The sequence below is a fragment of the Euprymna scolopes genome, chromosome 2 (genome assembly GCF_053919585.1).
Source record: "Euprymna scolopes isolate OS-2025 chromosome 2, ASM5391958v1, whole genome shotgun sequence".
NCBI classification, from domain to species: domain Eukaryota; kingdom Metazoa; phylum Mollusca; class Cephalopoda; order Sepiida; family Sepiolidae; genus Euprymna; species Euprymna scolopes.
Window position 1 is genome coordinate 143,816,793 of NC_136483.1, and position 22,420 is coordinate 143,839,212.

Consider the following 22,420-nt stretch of genomic DNA (forward strand, 5'->3'; position numbering starts at 1 on the left):
ATTAAAGGAATTGTTTTTGGCATCGGAAATTAAACATAGATTTTTCTAATTCCGATGCAGCAAAAAAGTTATTTTTTATGCTGATTAATCGTCCCAATGTTAGTATATATATACTTTTGGTGGACACAGATTTTAATTATGTAATAGAATTTCACAACTTTGTTGCTTGTGGCAATTGACAAATTGTTTGACAAGCTGATATTAAGATGTAATCACTTAAGCAAGTCACTTATGACTTATTCCCCCTCCCCCCTCCCTTGCCTTGCTATCATTATTTGAACAATATAAACAAAAGCACAAAATGTATTTTGAACAAAAAACAATCAATGTAACATTTGAATTTGTAAAAATTAAACAATTTTATAAATTTAAATCTGTTAAAGGTAAAATTTTTGTCTGTTTATAGCTAATTTTTCAATTATCCTTGGACAAATTAGTTTTTGTGTGTGGGAAGGGGTAGCCATTACTCTTTAATTGTTAATCTTAATTTTTGTATTTGAAACAAATAAATGAAGCAAATTGTTATTTTAAAAATAATTCTGATTTTTAAGATTAAAAAAAATATTTAAACTTTTTTTTTTTTTTTTTAAATTTCAATTCGATATTTTTTTGGAATGAGTTATATATCTATTTTTGAATGACTTTTTAATTGTCCATTAACTTATGTTATATCTTATCTCTTAATACAAAGTTGCATTTCTAAAATCCCTAAACAAACTGTTTTAATAATTTCTATATTTCATTTTTCAAGTTTTTGTCTGTTAATTCATTCCAAATTATCCATTTATTGTCTCTTTGTGCTACACTTTTATTAACTTGTTTGGATAGAAAAATAAAATTTAGTTATGCTGAATCGATTTTACTTAATTCCGTTTCCCCTAAACCAACCCCCACCCTCAAAAAAAAAAAAAATTAAAAAAATAAATAATGAACCAATTTTTAGATGATCAGAACGAACAGTGATAAAAAAAAAAAAAGCAAGTGTTTTTTGATTAACAGGAGGAAAAGCAATAAAACCAAAATGTGTAAACTGTGACTGTTCTAGTCTATCTTATGAAATTGTTGATTTTTAATGGCTGACAGTAATCTAAATAAAATCAAATAGGGTGCAAGTCTAAAATTTGAGCCCAAAGTTATTGAAAAAGAAAACTTGCTTCGACAATTATCTACATCGGCGATTCAACTGCAAACCGGAAGAAAAGATCCTTTCAAGTGTGTTTCATCGGAAACTTGGTATTAATGAAAACTACACCTGTCTTTTAGCACCTTGGGTAGTTTGACCATGTATAGCATGCTGCTCATGAACTCCATAATGCACTTGGATATCTTGAACGTGGTAGAAAAAGGATGATGTGGTCCAAGTGTGTAAGACTGCATGTGGTGCAGGTGTAAGATGGTGCTTAGTGTTCTTCATTCTAGAGTTTAGGACACTAATGGCATCCTAAATCCCAAAACTGGATGAAGAAAAAGCCAGTGAAAGGTTAATTGTAAATCTATTGAACTGCAGTCTTATTTTGAGGTCATGCTTAATGGATTGTGACATCTATTTTCTTACTGATGCAGTGGTCTCCTTAAGTGAATCTAAGTTATTAAAAATATAAAAATAACACAAAATCATTGGGTTTGCTTTCAACGATTTTTTTTTTTTTCCCTCAAGCTTAAGTTACATATGACAGCAACCAAGATGAGACCTGCTTATCTTCTTGCAGCAAAACTACCTTGATCACAAAACGCTGTTGGCCATATTATATATCGGACATTTCCACATTCTAAACGAAGCTCTTTGTCACTCGCTTAGTTTTAATAAACTTGGATTTTAATTTCCACATGCACCCCGTCTTTCTAATTTCTGTGGTTAATGTTTGAAATTCATTCTCTTATGGTAATTTAACACACTCAAAGCGTTGGTCTGAATGAAGGCCGATTTTACAGAGATAATTGTGCAGAGCATTTTCCTATCATCATTGGCCTTTCTCTTGGTTGCTTCTCAACAATTTCAAATTTGAGTTTCGCAACTGTAGTCGTAAACTCTTAGCACATGTCCGAACATCTGAGTTAGCATTCTCTTATCTTACTCTCAGTTGATGTAATTATAGCACGATCAGCCAATCACTGGTGTGTGACCGACCCACGTGTTACACCAAATGTCTTAGAAACGGTTCCATGATGATGTCAAGATGGGCTAGTGTTAAGTTTTGAGACATTGTGTTGAACAAAGATGGTGGCGTAGTTCAGATCAGTAACCAAGATGGCGGCGTAGTTCAGATCAGTAACCAAGATGGCGGCGAAGAATTAAATGCGGTCCGTGACGTAGCAAACGGTGAACTGATTGGATCCAAAATTCGACAATTTTTATAATAATTTTGCGATGTTTTCATTGGTTGTTTAGCACAGCCGTTGGTTATAAAAATGATTAGCGAATCCATTCGTCTCATACCCCCATCACAAGTCAAAAACATTTTATAGCCAGCCATTAGGGTCTGAGTATCAATAGGAAAAGCATACCTGAGATGTTGGATGTGGCTGTGTGGCTCCTTCTTCTTCCTGGAAAACATCTTGACCTTTGCTGGCATTTGGGTTGGAATCTTCCTTTTCCTCAGGGCCTCTCTATATATATATATATATATATATATGTATATGTAATTACAATATTAACATACAATGTACAGATCATACTATTGATTTTCACCATTACTTCATTAAAACTAACTAACCTACCTTAACTAGTGTTGAAGGAGAGGGGATGCCCCCTCCCTCATTTATGGAGATACAGAAATATGTGTGCTCACCACATGGCAGTCTGGACAGAAAGAAAGAGAGAGCAAAGGAGTATTCCTTTCTGTGTATTCCTCCGCTTATGACCAAATTACCACCTGGCCATGCTGAAGCAGTGTTAGTCACTGCCACTACCGGGGCACTAAGATATAGTGCCACACAATGTCATAGCATAACTTTGAATGTTGTTCGTACAATGTTTTTTGCTGTTTTACCTTATTGGCTGACTAGAAAGTGCTCAATCTATATTTGTGTATCTGTTAACCTAAGACTGATCTTATTTTTCCATTCTACCTTATAGTTATCTTTTTCTTTTTACGCCTCATCTTCAATTTTCTTTGTTGGTCTCCTGATTTGTTTTCAGTGGCATCCGTGCGTCTGTTAGTCTGGACTATCGCCAGATAACCATCCATTAGTTTTTCCTGAAATTTTGTCACAAATTCTATTTCATTAAATAGATGTGCACAGTAAAAAAAAAAAAAAAATTTTTTTTTACAAAAATTCCCGTTGCACCCCAGGGGCTCAAGAGGTCAAAAATGCCCCAAAATGGTCCAAAATTACATTTTTGCCCCATAACTTTTGATCCATCCATTAGATTTTTTTTTTTTTTTTTTTTTAAATTGGCCAAAATGTGGAACTCATTGTTCTTAATATAAATCCAGTATGGGTGAACCTGGCAAAATTCTGGTTCACATCCCCGGGGACTTTCAGTGCTAAAAACGCCTCTTTTTCTGGCTCTTTTTTCATATTTCTCAACAAAAACTTGATATGTCTGACTATATAGTGGTTTTCCATGGTGGTCAACTCAAATATACATGTGTTAAGGCCTGAAACAACACCGGTATCCATTTACACTGGGATTCGGCGTCCTCTGGCTCAAGAGGTCAAAAATGCCCCAAAATGGCCAAAAATTACACTTTTTGCCCCATAGTGTTTGATCCATCCATTAGATTTTTCTGAAACTTGTCCAAAATGTGGAGGCTATTGTTCTTAATATAAATTCAGTATGGATGACCCTGGCAAAATTCTGGTTCGGATCCCTCTGGTTATACTTTGCATACTTTTGTTTCATTTTTCTTTTTTTTTTTCTCAGTTCTGTAAGCCCTCTTTCATTTGCAGTATCCATTTTGTAGGTTTTTAAAAAAATTTTTTTTTATAGATGCCCCCCCCCTCCCTTTTTTTTTTTTTATTATTATGCTAACAAACGTTTCTTATTTTTCAGGTGCCATTGGTAGTGGAACCGGTATCCTGCTGGCCGTGACCATCATTTATCAATATTTTGAGATTTTCGTCAAAGAACAGAGTGAAATGGGTGGCATGAGCACTCTGCTTTTCTAGACGTAAAAAAAAAATATTTTTTTTTTTTTTTTTTAATTTGTGACGAATGAAAGATTGAATAAATGACTGAAGGAATGAAAACAAAAAACCCAAAGGCTTAATAAAAAGGACACTTTTTTTTTTTTTCTTCTACTCATAATCTCCAGTTTATTCTATTGCACACACAACATAACCCAACCTTCCATAAATGTGGGGTCAGAGGGCAGGACTTGTTCACTAAAGCCTGCTTCTTCTCCTTTTCCAGTCAGTCTAGCAGTGTAAGATTTTCATAGCACATCAATGCATGATTCCATCTACCTGCCAGGCCGTGGTTCTCACAAAATTGCTTATAATAAGTTGCTATATAATTGAGTGCTCAATAACTGTGATAGTCTATGTAGATATAAGTTTAAAGGGTTTACGCAAAATCAGCAGTACATGGTAACTGCCAGTTTCTGTACTTGCATATGTTGGATCATTTAGTTGAAAGATATATTGAAACTGACCATTATGGCCTGTTGATCTCATGTTTAAGCTCTTCAACCTAATATATATTATAACAAATGTTGTTGCGGTGTCTGGCGACATTTATTTGTTGTAATTTATCATTTTCTGTATTTTAGAAATTAAATATTTAAAATATTGTGCACTGTTATGAAACCTAAAAAAAACAAACAAAAAAACAAAATCTCTTTTAATGACACCTTTACAAAAGGCTTATTTCCATCTCTTCAAGATATAAAACGGTCAGCACATATTCACTTTGTTTACTTTCATCATTAAAAAAAAAAAAAATCACCGTTATGACATAAGAGACATTTAAAAAAAATTTTTTAGCTAGGGGAGCTCGTCAATAAGGCGAACAATTGGATTTTTTGTTTGTTTCTATTTTTTTTTTTTTCTTTTGAAAAAGAAAGAAAGAAAAAAAAACATTTGTTACATGCACTTAAAAATGTTTTAAAAGAAAAAAAAAAAAAAATTCAACTAACCAAAAATCAATCTCATCTTTTTAAAGAAGCCTTTTTCTAATTTCTGACAATGTCAGACTTGGAATAAGTTAAAAATAATAATAATATACAAAATGCTGGCATGGTTTCCAAATTTACTCCAAAAAAAGGAAAAGAAAAAAAAAAAAAATGTAACAATTTATTAAAAATAAAAAAAAATCTGAAAATAAAATACACTTTAATAACAAATTTACTTTGTTAATATTTTTTTCTTCATTATTATTACTAAAATGGGGACTCATTTTAAAATGTAATTTAGAAAATACACAATTTGCTTGTTTCAAAGTTTTCATTTTTTGGAAATGCATTTAAATTTTAAAATATAATCAAATTTTTTTTTTCTCGATTATTTAATGAAATTTATTTTTAGGTGTGATTTGAAGATAGTGTTGAAAGTTTAGTACTCTACTAGGATTGAACATGAGAATTTTGTGTATAATACACCCTTCTCTCCTCCCGCCACTTTTCATCTCATCCATGCTTCATTGTCATTTGTTACATGATGTCTGATAATGGATGAATGTGTAATTGCACACTTCCCCTCTTGTGTGAAATTTAGATTTTTGAGGGGAACAATTTTTTTATTTTTTTTTTATTTTTACCCCAAGATAATTCTTTAGCAGTCTTTCTTCATTGATAGACAGGGTTCATAGGCTTGAAAATGCCTTATTTCTGTTATTACCTTGAAAAATCCTTTAAAATATGGAAAATTTATTGAAAATATATTGAAAGGGCTTGAAAATTGCATTCTTTGTGTCCAGTAAAAATTTGTTGAAATATTAAAAATAAAATCGAAATACATGCTATGAAATTTTCCAAGTATTAATAAAATACGATTAAAATATTAAATATTGAAAATAAAATCGAAATACATACTGTGAAATTTTCCAAGTATTAATAAAATACCATTAAAATATTAAAAATAAAATCGAAATACATACTATGAAATTTTCCAAGTATTAATAAAATACCATTAAAATATTGAAATACATTGTTCTGAAATTGTGGATACAAGAGTTGTGTCCCTTTACGACAAAACTGTAGTTTTGTGATGAGACATGATCTGCCTAGTTTTCAGTTCTCACAAATTTTTTTTTTCTCACCTTTTTTTGGGTAGGTGAGCAGATTAAAATCTTCCATTTTGGCTTTCATTTATAATTCAATTTTGGGGAGGCACAGTGGCAGCCTACATAAATAAATTTAAAAATTACCCCCCCCCCTCTAAAAAAAAAAACGATGCTTCTTGTGCAGACAGGATTCTGTAATAGTGCCCCCCCCCCCAAAAAAAAAATGACACATAAGTGAAAACGAGGCTGACCGGATTGTAAAGTAAAACAAACCCAAAATTTTGTTTTGAAAACTTGAGTTTTGTCTGGAGAAGGCCTTGAAAATGTGTATGAACCCTGATAGAAAATCACGTTAATGACAGGATTTTCATTCATGTACAAATGTTAACGCCTCCGACTGCTGCCTCATCCCAAATGAATGTGTCATGGTCTATCATCTACATCTTATTGGCCATGTTAGATTCTAATGTTGGTTATTGGGTGTGAAGCCACAGTTCATAATTTACTTGCAGGATAAAAACATACATTGTATAGAATTGACTGTTGGACACTTTGTGTGTTTTGTAGAAAGAGACTTTACATCTAAGCCAACTCCTCAATCTATCACCTTCTAAATTTTGGCTAAAACTAACTCTGATGTCTTTCAGTGGGCATTGTTGTCATTCTTTCTCTAACAACTAATGTCTTTTGAATATATTCACCAGAAACTAAATATGTCCTATCCTTTGGTGTTTATGCAGATAGGAGCACAAGTGAAAATCATGGTTCCAAATAATATAGCAGGAAAACTCTTTTATATAGTTGCGTGCCACGCAAAAGTAGCTATCTACGCCAAAAAATTGAGTAGAATTTTAATTAAAAATGTTTTATTCTATTTAGCCGACCTGCCATTGCTAAGAGCAAAACTCCTGTAAAGCAGGTGAAGATAAGTCAGTCTGTCATTTAGTCAAGTTATAATGAATGGCAGATCATCAAAATTCTAAAACTGATTATTCTTTAACTAGCAGGCCACCTGGCATTGCCCGGTCGTAAGATATGCTTGAATATGATATTTTAATTCATGTAGATTACGTATTTATTATTATAGAGACAATTCTCTATCGATTATTATTTTAAACCTAATATATTGTAGTAAAATTATTATTTTAAACCTAATATATAGTAGTGAAATCAAAATAAAAAATGACTTTGGTGCCATCAGCTAGAATCAAAACCAAAACATACAACTCTCCAGCCTCATTCTTTAGCCTCTGAGCCACACTCGTTTATGTGTAGGTATATATATTTTACCTTTCATTTGGAAGAATTGCCGGATCATCAAAGACTAGATGCAGGCAAACAAAGTCTGGAGTTTTATAATTATATAGATTGAACTTTTACTTGATATTTGTAAAGAAATACATACACTGAAAGAGATTGAAGTAAAACTGACAAGGAGGAGGGGGGCATATGGAAGCAGGCATAAACACACATACTTAAACTGGATTTAGAGCTGAATGTTGACAGACAATTAATTTTGTCAATCAGACTTTTGTGTTTTGGTCTGGACAGGTAAAACTCATTTTGCAAGTCTGCCATTGAACTTTAAGAAAACAAAGGCCACATGTAATATCCTAAAATAAACCTCTATTAATCTCACCTGTTTGTATGTATGTCTGCCTAAAACTTTCGACAGAGGCAACGGATTTTCACAAGATTGGTATCATTTTAAAGCTCAACCCTTCGGACGACAAATATAAAAAAATTGGCTAAAAACAGAGGGGTCGCTTTTTTTTTTTTTTTTTTTTTTTTTAATACTTTCAGAAGTCATCCCTCTTTTCGATTGACTAGCCTTAATTTAAACCTTCGCCACCTCCGGGTTGGCAATGGTTGCAACAGCAAAAACGTCATTTTTTTATTATTTTATTTTTTTTTTTTTTTACGTTCTTTTCCTCCTTCGCGGTACGGGTTTGAACCTGCCTGCCTACTACCACTTTTTTATTTTTATTTATTTATTTATTTTTTTTGCTCAACACACACCTTCCAGACAACGACGGCCACCCAGGCTAGTTTGTTTTATAAACTGGACTTGTTTTTTGTTTTGAAGGAAAATTCCTTTGTTGTAGCATTGCCAGGTTCAAATAACCAACTCTGATTGTGACTATCATGGCCGGTGCATTGAACGCACACGGCTGTTTTCATATTCTTTCCTTTTTGATATGTTGCAATTTCAAGAGGAATTGTAGATTTATTTCTAGCAGCATTGTATTGTATTCATAGCTCAGTATAATTCCAGGCAAATTAATCTATTAATCTTTAGTATTTTAGCTTATGTGAGAGTATATGTAATGATGAGATAATTGAAAACCTGATAATATCTATTTAAATATGATCTAGCTAATCTTCAAGTTAATGAGGTTTTAGCTTCTGAACTGAACAGACAAGTTCTAGATTGAAGTTTAACTCTTCTCGAAATGGGAAGATTGGTTAACTTGTGGCTGATAAATTCTGTTATCTAACATTTTGAGCTATTGTCTTTCAAATTACAAATTTCGAACCATGTGGCCGCACACTGAAATCTAACAGCTATCAAATGCAGACAAATGTTTTTTTTTTTTTTTTTTTTTAAATTCTCATGACAACTCTTTCCGAGGTTTGAAAACACTTTTTAAAGAATGTGGCAAGCTGGTCTAATGGTTATCGTATTTGGCTCATAGTCTTTAGAATTTGGTTTCGATCTCAGCTTGAGTATTTCTTTTTTTTTTTTTTTTTTTTTTACTTAAAAGAAGCGAAATGTTTAGAAAATAACGTAATACTAGCATAAACATGTCTCAGTTTTTTTTTCCGTTGTTTTTATGTAACGTTAAATTCCTTAAAAAAAAAAAAGTTACGTTTAATACCGAGCAACGACGGGTACATCTAGCAAATAAATATATTTATTTACAAAAAAAATCTGGCACTTATTTGGTCTTTTAAACCATTAAATTTAGATTTCCAATATCAAGTGCTTTTTTTTTTTTTTTTTTTTTTTTTTTTTTTTTTTTTTTAAAAGCAGTGAATTTTCTATTATTTTGACACATGTACCCGTGACTGATGTTTCGTACTGAATCAGTCACTGAAAACCTCAATCTTCATTAACATCTGAAGATGTTCCAGGCATTACCACCAGCATAGAACGTAATAGAGAATGAAAAAATATCTGGATTTTCCCGAAGAACCTTTTATGGGTCGAAAATTTTAATTAAATTGCTTTCGTTTCTGACTTGAATAAATTTTAAAAGTAGATGTCAATTATCATGGCTTTTTGTGTTCCTAAAATAGTAATAATAATAAAAACAGTAGGTAAAAATGCATTTTAGGTGCATAAATTAAAATTGGCGACATAGATACCAACGGAGACCCTGTGGTCGTTGAAATTTATGAATCGAAGTCATTTCACAGAAAATATAAGGCACGGTGGAAAGGTGGCCATAGGGTAGCAGTGTCAGATGTCGCCATTAAAAATGAGTGATAAAAATTTGAATAATTAAACTCGCTGTCTTTCGAAGCTTACAACTACTTGAAAAATGTAATTTAAACCTTAATTCCTTTTCAATAAAAGGAGCAAAGACCAAAATTTAAAATAATAAAAGGTTTAATAGAAAAATATGCAATATTTGTTTTTAATATCGGTTTTCTTTAAAAAAGATTTCAAGAAATTCAACAAATTTTTATTTACTCCTAATATAACAAGGCCAATAGCCATTAGTCGCGTGCTCTTGTGTAATGAATGAATGCGTGAATGTAGGATTGACATGAAATTCTTAAAAATAAACTAAAATGACCGAAAAATTAATACAGAAAAGTGATCCCCCACTTAAATAACAAAATAATATAACAAAAATTATTTGATTTAGGGAATTTGAAACGTTATATTAGCTATGTGGCCAAGGAAAAGTTACAAACATAAGTACAGCATGTAGTAAGAACAGATACTACACTTTGATCTTGGCCAAAAGGCCAAGAAAAGGGTATTTATTTGCTCCCCCACCGAGCAAATTAGGCACAAGGCCGATTTTTAAAGTGAGGAGTAAAGGGGAAATGGGGACCAACTCCCCGGGGAGTAGGGAGCTGGATAGTGACAATTGGTATGAAGGGTTGCCCCTACATTGACCAAGGTCTTATATCTGGGGTTGCCCCCACATATGGTCTTTGCTTGCAGTATCTGCCGGAACAGATACTGCACTTTGAGATATTAAATCCTTTATTCATGTTAAAAATACAGTGAAAATCAACAATGAACAAAAAACTTGGGCATATGGCCAACTCAAAAGGGGGATTGTGAGGATCGTTGGTCATCCTTGTCACTCCAGAACAACAAAATCAAAAGTTTCTCCCAGCTAGTATCTTCTTTCACCATAATACTGCATTCACCCTTTCATATTGGGGGATGTCCTACTTAACTCCCAATTTTAAAACAATTTTTATTGACGTGTAAAAACAAAAAAGATAACAATAAAAATGGTACAATAATTCATTTGTGTCGACGGCGGGGGGGGGGAAGGAGGTGATTAGTAGGATCCTCCCAACTCCGTCTAGTTGATAGACTGCCTGTTCCACTAGGCTTGTAAAAGGAACCTCGCTTCTGTGGGTCAGTCTCTAAGTGGGGATGCCCTCTAGATGCAGGTGAATGGAGAAAAGAAAATTTTGTGGGTAAGGGATGGGGCTTAGTTTGTATTTCTTTCTCCAAGATGGGTGAAATTTAGAGGAAGAGGTGAAAACAAAAATTGCAAGTAGGAGGGGGTGGGTAACTTGGAGGCTTCCAAATTGGGGAGGGATGGAACACACACTCAGCTAGCTGAGAGGCTACTTGTTTAATTTTACTTTACGGAACTGCGCGTTCCACACCTAGGTAAGGAACACGTATTCAAATTTGGCTCCTCTTTGTACACACAGACTTGCTACATGTACCCATCTTCTGTCAAATGCCGTGCGATGCAGCCTTATTCTATCACATCTGATCTTCACCCGTAGTTGGTGTTTAAAGAAAGCGATCAGATCCTGATCAGAAAAAGACCCCCCCCCCCTCGACGACGTCCAAATCACCATTCTCACCACAGTCAGGATCGTAACGTAGACCATTTGTCTTTCCCGGTCCCAAGGCAGCCTCACGTTGTCCACAACATTGGGTACGGTAATTGGGTGAGGATGCTCAGGATTGATGCGAGCCGTCACTTCGCTGACATACGACCAGACCGGCGGAGTTTGCGGCAATCGAAGAAAGCGTGATCAGTCGTTTCTACGGCCATTGTCCCACAACGGGGACAATCGACTCCAAAAACCCAGAACTGCATTGTATGTTGTTGAGGGGAAGTGCATTTCGGGCTAATCGCCAGGTCAGAGAGAACTTTGAATTGTTCAGATGACTCGAACCTGGCGCCCAGCTCCACGCGGAGCGGATCTCACTCTACTGCCACCCCAAACGCGCGCATAGCGGGTCGTCAGCGGCCCCCTTCACTAGATCCCTGTGGAGTTCCCTACGGGTAGCAGTCACAAGGTCACTGGACCTTGGTAGTTGTTTTAGCGCGGCTCGGCACTCTTTCATGTAGGCAGATACTCCCCGTGGCCTGCGACGGCTCTCGATGGAAGGGTTGAGAACGAGGTCGGGGAAGGCGGCAGTAACCACGGGGTGCCATGGTTGGTCATCCTGCATATAGTGGCTCAGGAAGGCCAGCGTCTCGATGACACTTCAAGTCCGGCATTCCCAAGCCGCCCTCACACCGACGTTGAATACAGACCTGTCTACTCACCCAGTGTCTTCCTTTGTCCCAAAGAAGCGAGGACAAGAGTTTGACGAGAGCTGTTAGGTGTTGTGCAGGCAGGGAAAGTATGGCCGGATGAAAGGAAAGACGTAAATGGTGCACGCCTCAGCTCTACACTTTAAGGAAAGTTTCCTAGGAAGCCACGAATTGACTGCAGCCTCCACCTTTGACTAAACCTCCAACCAATTTTTGTCAAGCTGGAGACCCAGTCCGAACCACATGCTGAGGATCCGAACTGGGCCATCCGTCCAGCTGAAGGGCGCTGGGAGGTTGGCGTTGCCACTCCAGGCGTCCTACCGACTTGTTGCGGTTTATCTTGGTTCCTGTAAATCTTTCGTACCGAGTGAGCGCCTTTGACACGATCTCGATGTCTCTGAAGCTCGACACAAAAACCGTGACATCTTTGGCAAACGTGGATACCTTGGCAGCTGAGCCACCGGGTATTGCAATTCCGCGCAGGGCCGAATTTGCCTCCCCACGTCTCAGCTTGCAGGTTTCAATCATTCACTGTGCAGAGGGAGATAACTCTCTTTTACTAAAAGATTCGTTCATTTTTCATCTCATAATTTAGGACGCTCGAGACATCGAGATATATATATATATATATATATATATATATATATATATTTTAACCCAAAACATTAAAAAAAGAAAGATGCGACGATTTTTTTTGTTTTTGTAACAAAGTTTATAACATTAATACAAAATGTCTTTACGTGACTATTAAGAGAAAACAAACGATATTTCTATTAGATGAAAACATTTAAAAAGGAAACTACGACAACTTTTTTTTTTTTTTTTTTTAATTAAAAAAGTAAATGTTATGGTAAGTTTTTTTTTTTTTTTTTTTTTTGTCTTTAGCCTGAAAAATACAAAGAATGAAATTGCTCCATAAAACAAGGATGAAACTTGTACAGCTGCGTTTAAAACTCCTCTACAACTATCGTTGCATTTTCATTTTTTATAATGTTAAAATCTAGATGTTGATGTTATTAATATTATAAGCTTTGTTACAGTAACAAAAAAAAAAAAAAAAAAAAAAAAAGTCGCCACAGCTTTAAAAATTTCATCCTTGTTTTATTAGTTTCATTCTTTGTATTATTTAAGGCTAAAGACTAATTTTTAAAAACCTTACCGTAACATTTACTTTTAATTAAAAAAACAGTTGGTTATCTTGACGCTCCACACTTCTTTGTTTACCTTGGAAGTGACGTCACACAAATCTTATAATACAGATGGCTAGAATGCAAAGTGTAGTATCTGTTCTTCAGATGCGGCACTTCCATTTTTCGTTCTCTTTCAGTGGAGGAGAAATCCTTCACGACTGAGACAATTTTTATTTTTGTACCTTTTCTCCACGTTAAAAAACGACCCTGGTGTCTAACTTTGTCCCGTGGGGAGGCATTGTAAATAGGTACAATTGTAAAAATAATTTGTTTTATTTTTCTTTCATTTTGAGCTCCTTTCTTCTCCCGTTTAACTTTTTTTTTTTCTCCCATTTCTTATGTTGAGCGGAGAATTTATTTTATTTTCATTTTGAGCTCTTTTTCCGATCCGGCGTTACCTTTTATAGATACTGCTGCAGTCCTGCACTTTACGACCCGAGCTATTTTTTAACGCTATTATTTAGAAACCTATTATTTAACATGGGGAAGGGAGGGTGTATTGTAACTATTCTGTACTTTCACCTAACAATTCAATTAAAAAAAAGGTAAATATGAAGAATTACTCCACCCTCGAAAATTCCTTTAAAATTACCACTCTGTAAGGTTTTCGGGGTTGCTGAAAACGAAAATAACGTTTAAAATTACGGCAAACGAGCAGTTTCCAAGATATGAAGAAATGTTAGTTTTAAAAAGTGGGGGATCACTTTTCTATAATAATTTAACATAAAATGATCGCCCATTTTGTGGTCACGATTTTTTTTTTTTTTTGGGGGGGGGCTTCCTTTCTACCATCGGAAAATTCTTTAAAATTACCTGTTTACATTTGGTGGGAAGCGGTGTAAATAATAAACAGTTCTTCTGCTTGGTTAATGTCGGCACGTGACTTATGTTTAAACGGTTAATTAAACTGTATAAGCACCTGTTAAAAAACTATACAAGTAAAACAAATTATTTTTTACTTGTAAACTGGTTTATTAATTGTAGAAAACAAAAACAAACGGGAGAAAAAAGGAGCTCGAAATGAAAGAAAAATAAAACAAATTATTTTTACAATTGTAGCCATCCGTATTATAAGATTTGTGTGACGTCACTTCCAAGGTAAACAAAGAAGTGCGGAGCGTCAGGATAACCAAACAGTTTAATTAAAAAAGTTTTTTTTAAATGTTTTCATCTAATAAAAATATCGTTGGGTTTCTTTTAATAGTCGCGCAATGACTACATTTTATATTAGTAATGTCATCAACTTTGTTACATAAAAAAGATCGTCGCAGCTTTTTTTTTTTAAATGTTTTGATTTAATAAAAAAAAATATCGATGCATCGAGCGTCCTAAATTATGAGATAAAAAAATAAGCGAATCTCTTGGTAAAAACATTATCTCCCTCTGCACAGTAACCGATTGTAAAAGAGCGCCTCTTTCCCAATCCTATCTCTTGAGTTCATTTTTCACAATAGGTTTCGTAACTGGGATTTGTTTCTTGTTATGCTAAGGATTATAGCAGACAATTTGTGCATTGGCTCAGTAATAATAAACTAAAAACAATTAAAAAATAGCTTTTTATGGTTTATTTAAGTGTTAATTTACGCACCTAAAACCTACTTTAACCGAGCAGTATATATATTTTCAATACACCACAGATTGTTTACTGCACAGAAATTAGCCACTAAAACAAGATATTGAAAAATAGTGGGCGCTTTTGCAATCATCGTTATTGGTTCATGGGAGATAACTCTATTTTACTGAACGATATGTTCAAATTTTCATATTTTACATAAAACAATATTGGTTCCTGATACAATTCAATATTCTTGGGAATATTTGTTCAGTTTCTTGTCTCTGCCACAAGAACTCCATCAGGTGCAGATGTAACAGTGCTCGAACGCGCGTATGGCAGCAACAGACAACATATGCAAATGACCGAGCCTTGTGCGAAATGACGTCACAGCGAGTAAGAAGGAGAAAAAAAACGTGGTCGGAGAAGGACAGAAATAGACGTGTCACACATGTGGTCCGAGAACGACATCGCCGGACAAACATGGCCGGACAAAGACAGAGCACCAGTATGAGAAGATTTGAACAAGAGACAAGGCGTTATTTCTGGACGTATCTGCAAATAAATTTCTGTTGTTCTAACTGGGTGGGAGGAACATGAGTCCCATTTTTTCCTTGTCTTTGTTTCCTTGCGACTATCTGCATACAACGTGTGGGCTCGAGTGTTGACATATAACATGGAACATTTCTTCTGATGTACCCAAACAATCTCCTGACGTGTCTTTTTGTATGCGACCACAAATCTGCATAAAAATATAAATTTTATTTTTAAACGTACGTTAATCTTTAATAATGAAACATAAATTTTGTTGTTTATTATTTGGAAACGTTAAAAAAGACAAAACAAAAAAAACAACAAAAACAAACAAACAAACAAATAAAAAAAGCTAACCTTCGATAGTTTGCATATGGACCGCGTCGTCATCAGGATTGAGAAAGTTCTTCTCGTGGACAGCTGTGACATGCTGATAAATTCCACTCTCAGAGGTTTCCAGCCCATCATATGCTGCACAATCATCCGATATTACTCTTATTCCCGGCAAAATTTACTAACGAATCACTGGAATAATGTTTCCCCGGTTCCTTCTTTCTACTTCTGTTTTTTTTTTTTTTTTCTTGGTTCCCGACAAAAAGAGGGTGGACTGGACCTGTTCATTCACCCTTCTCTGTTCGTCTGTCCGCACTTTTCTCAATAACTACGCCTTGGAATTTTTGCACTAACATTAAACATAATATGAGTAAAAAAAAGTAACAGAACGGATTTTCCGGGAAAACGCCGGTTGCTTCCCCTAGAGATGCCTTTCGGGTTAAAATGGCTAAAATGGACACTTTTGTGCTTATTAAAAAAAAATTGATGCCTTGGATTTTATAAAACTGTCTGAAAAGTTGTAACTAACTAATTTCTATATAATTTTGTTTGTCTATACTTCGTGATAAGTCTTGGGTGTGCTCCAGGGGCTCTTTTAGGGATAATAAAAACACTCTATTTTTGGGACTATTTTACCATATTTGTGCAAAATTTTCTGCGTATGTCTATTTAGCAGTTTTGCATGGTGATGAACTCAAATTTAAATATGTTAAGGCCTTGGGGACTTTTGGGGTTGAATGAGGGGGGGGGTCAAATGATGAACTTAGTCATTTCTTTTTTTGTATGCTGTAGAACTCAAATTTACATATGTTAAGGCCTAAAACTGCACTGTTTGTTCATTTTCTCCAGGATTTGACGTCACCTGGAGACTTTTGGGGCTAAAGTGGGGTGAGTGGCAAATGCTGAACTTAGTCATTTTTTATGCCTCGTTGACTGCGCACTCACGGGGGACCATGCATGCTTCACTTGTTTTTGTTTGCATCTATTACTCTCTCTCTCTCTCTCTCCATTGCTTCAAGCACCCGAGGGCCGGTTCTAATTGTTCCTCGATTATATTTCCTCTTGAAGAAAAATACTCATCTATCTCTACTACTTTAGCAGTACCATTTTCATGTGACCCTTCAAGACATAACGGCTTGTTTGACGAGTCTTTCTCACAAATCTCCGACGAATTTCATCCAGTCAACGATTGCGCGTCATACGACGTCGAAGTTTGCATTGCTGCACTTCACTTTTTTGTTCTCGGTTAATGGAGGAGAAATCCTTCACGACTGAGGCAATTTTAATTTTTGTTATTTTCTCCACAATAAAAAACGACCTTGGTGTCTAACTCTGCCCTCGTGGTGAAGCAAAGTAAACAGCTACACTCCATAAATACAACAGTATTATTATCTGTCTTAAGTTTAAAGTACTTTTTTTTTTTTAATTAACATTTTTTTTTTTTTAAGAAAGACTCTTATTTTATTATTTAAAAAAAATCTATTTTCACCCTAAACAAGGCACAGTGCCACTTTGATGTAGGGGACTACTATCAGGGACATAAGTTGCAGGCGTACTATGTAGGGAGTTGAGCAGCAAGATGTCTATTCACATTACACTTGAACTTTTGCATGTCAGTACAGTTGGGAAAACATGAACCCGGAAGGGAGTTCCAGAGTCTAGCAGTTCTGGGGAAGAAACTATTAGCGTAAAAGGCTTTCTTACATACAGGGATATCTACTACGTAGGGGTGGGACTTTGCTGCTTGTCGGGTTTATCAGAGGTTTTTACGTCGAGGAGATACAAGAGCTTGTAGCTCGTCAGAGCATCCACCAATAAAATACTTGTAAAACAGGCAGAGGGATGCAACATTTCGTCGATGGTACAGAGGTTGGAGCTTAGATGACAGTTTAGGACCTATTAGGTTGGCGACTCTCTTTTGAACCTTGTCTAGGAGCGAGAGACAAGTAGCAGATGCACCAGCCCAAGTGTGACAACAATACTCCATACATGGGAGAATGGTGGCCTTGTAGATATACAGGATAATTTCAGGCATAAGTAACTTTCTAGCGAGAGCCCACCTGTTCTAGAGAGTCCACCTTTTTCGCAGCGGCCTTGGCAATGCTCTCAATGTATCTGTTCCAACGTATGGCCATTGTTGACAGACATTGTTGCATTTCCAATGGCAACCATTTTTTTTATATCAAAATTCTGAGTATTTCACATGCTTACATGTACTCGAATTAGCTATTAATGAAGCTGCAAAATGGGCTTCATTTTTTATCACCTTTGGTAAAATGGAAGTAAAATTCCAGTCAAAATCCGGAATTTGTTGTAGTGTGAACACATGGTCCACTATGAATTCTCTACCTGTACGAACGCTTCTTAAATTTGCCATTCTCTTTTGCTAAATAAATCCGAAATATGACCAATAAAATAGCTGAAAGTGCTTAAATATTAAATTCCAACGACATAGCTGGAAATAAATTTGGAAAAAAGTATGGAATAAGGAGCCCAAATAAATATGTCAATCCAGATTAATTAAAGTTGTGCAAATAAAAAAAAAAAAAAAAAAAAATGCAACAAACAAACGCACTCTTGATCGTGCGAAATAGTTTCAACCAATGAAAATCGTTTCAAACCCAAAAGTATTAATCTATGTTAAATTAATCTCCAGAATTCCAAAGCTGGGCCACGCTATTCACCCCCCCCCCCATTTACCTTTGGCCGGGGAAGGCAAAAAGGAAAATTCACCGATCATTTGTTATTAATATTATAAACTTTTTTACATTAAAAATAAGTCGTCGCACTTGTTTAATAAATATTGCAATTCCTCTGCAATTATCGTCGCATTTTTAAATAGTCGCATCTTTTTATGCAAACGAACTTGGCTGTTTTTCAGAATAACAGACTATTTTAAAACTGATAAAAATTAAGTAGAAGTGACTTTCCAGGATATATATATATATATATATATATATATATATACCCTGGAAAGTCACTAATTTTTACAGACAGCGTTACAAAACTTCAAAATTGGATTGAAATAAAGAAAGAACACGATGATTATATATATATATATATATATATATATATATACCCTGGAAAGTCACTAATTTTTACAGACAGCGTTACAAAACTTCAAAATTGGATTGAAATAAAGAAAGAACACGATGATTATATATATATATATATATATATATATATATATATCTGCGTATCAAATTATTAACAAGTTTACATTAAAAAAAAAATATTTAAGGAACGAGTGAATAAAAATCCATGAAATTTTGATACCTCTTGTAGAGCATCCCACAACTCATCTTTGCTCTTAAGTTGGCGTCCACTTGCATCGAGGCGTCGCTTCATGATACTCCAAAGGTTCTCAATTGGGTTCAAATCTGGTGCAGGCCACTCCATCTTCCGTAGCCCAGAGAACCCCAGTTGGTACAAATACTCATTGATTTTGTTTGCAGCATGCGAGGAGCATTATCATGCATAAAAATAATGGTTTTTCGGAACGTCAAACTTTGCTTCTTCAGCTATGGTTCAAAGTGCTTCTTCAGAAAAGCTATGTAAGTATTTGACGTAATTTTTACGCCTTCTGGGACTCCAATCATTATCCCACCACCACCTTGTTGGCGCCTTAAACGCTGATGACGATTCGTCCATCTAGGACCCATCCCTTGCTCCAGCCATCTGGGCCATTAAGAGTGATATGCACTTCATCCGTAAACCAAAATTTTTGGAAAAATCCGTTTTCATGTTGTCCTCTGCCCATTTCAATCGGTTTTGTATGTGATGTTGTTTAACGGGGGCTTTGTCACAGGTTTAACAGACTTTGCCACTTCTTTCAAAAGGCGACATCGAGTATTTTTTAGACATTCTTCAATCCGGCTTGGTCAAAGATTTCTCGACTTTCTGCCCAGGGTTCTTAACAACTTCACGTGTATTTGAAGTAGAGAACGGCGTGAAACAACTCTAGATTTATCTTTATAAGCTCTCTTACATACCTTTGTAGGGTCCTTGACAAAGTTCTTCATAGTTTGATGGTACCTTCCTATCATTTTCGATATTTCGAGGGTAGTTTTACCTTTTGCTAGCTGTTCTGTAATAGTACTCTTTTCAGAGCTACTCAAACAACTTTTAGGACCCATTTTATCGACGAAACAAACTGCCTTTTTAATAATTTCACACACCCCAAATACCGTGGATTCGGCAATTACGGTGGCAAGTTGTTTACATTGCGCGGAACAGTACGAACATTTCACAGTACGATCAGCTCAGCACTGTCAACGTTTCCGAAGCTTTTCATACGAAACTACCGATAAATTTCTGAAACTGGTAAAACAATGTTATCTCGTTAATAATTTGACACGCAGTAATATATATATATATATATATATATATATATATATCCGTAAATACCCCTGACAAGCAGTAAAATCCCACCCCTTTTCAGTAGAGATCCTTAGATGTAAGAGAGCCTTCTACTCCAGCAGTTTCAACCGCTAGACTTTGGAATTCCCTTCCGGGTTCTTGCTTCCCCAACTGTACTGACATGCAGAAGTTCAAGTGTAACGTGAACCGACGTCTTGCTGCCCAACTCCCCACATAGTACCCCTATAGCTTGTATCCCTAATAGTAATCCCCTACATCAAAGTGGCAATGGCCTTGTTTGGGATGAAAATGTAATATATATATATATATATTTCCCTAATATTCTGACCGGCTGTAATCGTAACTTCCTCCAGTGGTTATTCCTGAAAGGATGAAACAAAAGTGTCTGTAAGTATTAAAATAATAATAATAATTATTATTATGTTAGCTCCATTTAAGAACTCGATTCTTATTGTTGAAATGTAATAAGTTGGTCATTTAAACTCACACGCGCAAATCATAATGTTATAATCATAAGATCACTCTCGCCGTCTTGACTTTTACCGTGGCCTTCGTTATAAAGATGGCCGGACAGCTGAAAAAATGACGTCATCTCGAGGTCCCAACAAGCAAGATATGTGGAACTCTTAGACTGTCAATAATGAACAGTAATTTTTACAGACAGCGTTACAAAACTTCAAAATTGGATTGAAATAAAGAACACGATGATTTATACTGAAACTCATCTAATATTAATAATAAAAAAATAATAAAAAAATAATAAAACACAAGTTGTATTATAAGCAATTGAATATTTCGTTGTATTATAGATTTTAAAGATTAGAATGCGTTCTTTAATTACTTATAAATTACATTTTTAAAAAGTGAAGGAACACGATTTGATTTGTAGTAAACTTGAAGTTTATTTAATATAATTAAATGAAAATTATGCATGTAAGATTATGAATATTTGAAGCAGAACACAAGCAAAATATTTGAAATATTAAAATTAAACTATTTTTTTAATCAAATGAACAATATTTTTTAAATCAAAATGAATTTTTTTTTAATCAAAAGGAATATTTTTTAATCAAAGTGAACAATATTTTTTTAAAATCAAAATGAATATTTTTTAATCAAAATGAACAATATTTTTTTTTAAAAATCAAAATGAATATTTTTAAATGCAAATGAACCACAATATTTTTAAATGCAAATGAACCACAATATTTTTTCAAAATCAAAAACAATATTTTTAATAAATTCATGAAATATTGCACAGTAAAAAAATATTAACCTAAAGAAAAAATCATGTTTCTTATTTAAGATTATTTCACCACATAACAAAAATAACATGCAAAATCATTTTTTTATATCCATATTTTCAGTTTGTTAAAATACGTGGGTTTGTATTACTGCAAACATAGATTCGAAAAAGTTGTCAAAAAACAAATAAATGTTATCAAAGGCAAGATAAGTTACTTTTCTACCAAACTGGATATATTTTTCGTGTTTTTATTCAATGTAACATGTTTATTCAGTTCGAAAACCATACAGTGTTTACCGATGTATTGGAAAATTGGGTTTGTATTACTGTACACATAGATTCGAAAAACTATTAAAAAACCACCGAATATATATCAAGTTATGTCACGGTAACTTATATTGAGCAAATTTCTAAGAGTATTTTGTCTAGTTTATTATTTATTACACCTTTTTCCGAACTAACCGTGTTAAAGAGAGAGTCGGCCGCCATTTTAAATTTTCCAATACATCGGTAAACACTGTATGTTTTTCGAGCTGAATAAATATGTTACATTGAATAAAAACACAAAAAATATATCCAGTTAGGTAGAAAAGTAACTTATCTTGCCTTTGATAACATTTATTTGTTATATATTTGTTTTTTGACAACTCTTTCGAATCTGTGTACAGTAATACAAACCCGGAAAATTCAAGATGGCGTCTGATTCCCTCTTTAACACGGTAAGTTTGGGAAAAGGTGTTATAAATTAAAAACTGGTTTAAATACTGTTAAAAACTCGCTCAATATATGTTACCGTGACATAGCTTGACATATATTTTTTCTAGTTTTTTTTATTTATAACACCTTGTTTTTCGAGCTGAATAAACATGTTACATTGAATAAAAACACGAAAAATATATCTAGTTTGGTAGAAAAGTAACTTATCTTGCCTTTGGTAACATTTATTTGTCATATATTTGTTTTTTGACAACTTTTTCGAATCTATGTGTACAGTAATACAAACCCGAAATGAACACGCGTTTTTTTTTTTTTTTTTTTTTTTTTTTACTTTTAAGTTTCATATATATATATATATATATATATATATATATATATATAAGTATTTTTAAATTTTATCTTTCTAGCTTTAAAAAAAAGTTTAAAAATGTTATCAGCCGGCATAATTTATTTTTAAATATTGAAAATTTCAGGAAAATTAATTTTTGCTAAATTTTTAAAACATGTGTCAACAGCTTAAAAAAATCGTCTCTTCAAAAGAGTCGA

The 22,420-nt window shown here is 34.2% G+C and overlaps 1 protein-coding gene and 1 pseudogene across 1 annotated transcript in view; one reads left to right on the forward strand and one right to left on the reverse strand.

Moving 5' to 3' along the window:
• Positions 1–5,288, forward strand: part of LOC145297004 (protein transport protein Sec61 subunit alpha) — a 49,147-nt gene extending 43,859 nt beyond the window's left edge. Inside the window, exon 12 of the mRNA XM_080143226.1 lies at positions 3,998–5,288. Coding sequence (XP_079999352.1) covers positions 3,998–4,113 — 116 coding nt within the window. The 3' untranslated portion in view covers positions 4,114–5,288. The remainder of the gene's footprint in view (positions 1–3,997) is intronic.
• Positions 5,289–10,049: 4,761 nt separating this feature from the next.
• LOC145242638 (U2 spliceosomal RNA) lies at positions 10,050–10,157 on the reverse strand (annotated as a pseudogene).
• Between the last annotated feature and the right edge of the window lie 12,263 nt (positions 10,158–22,420).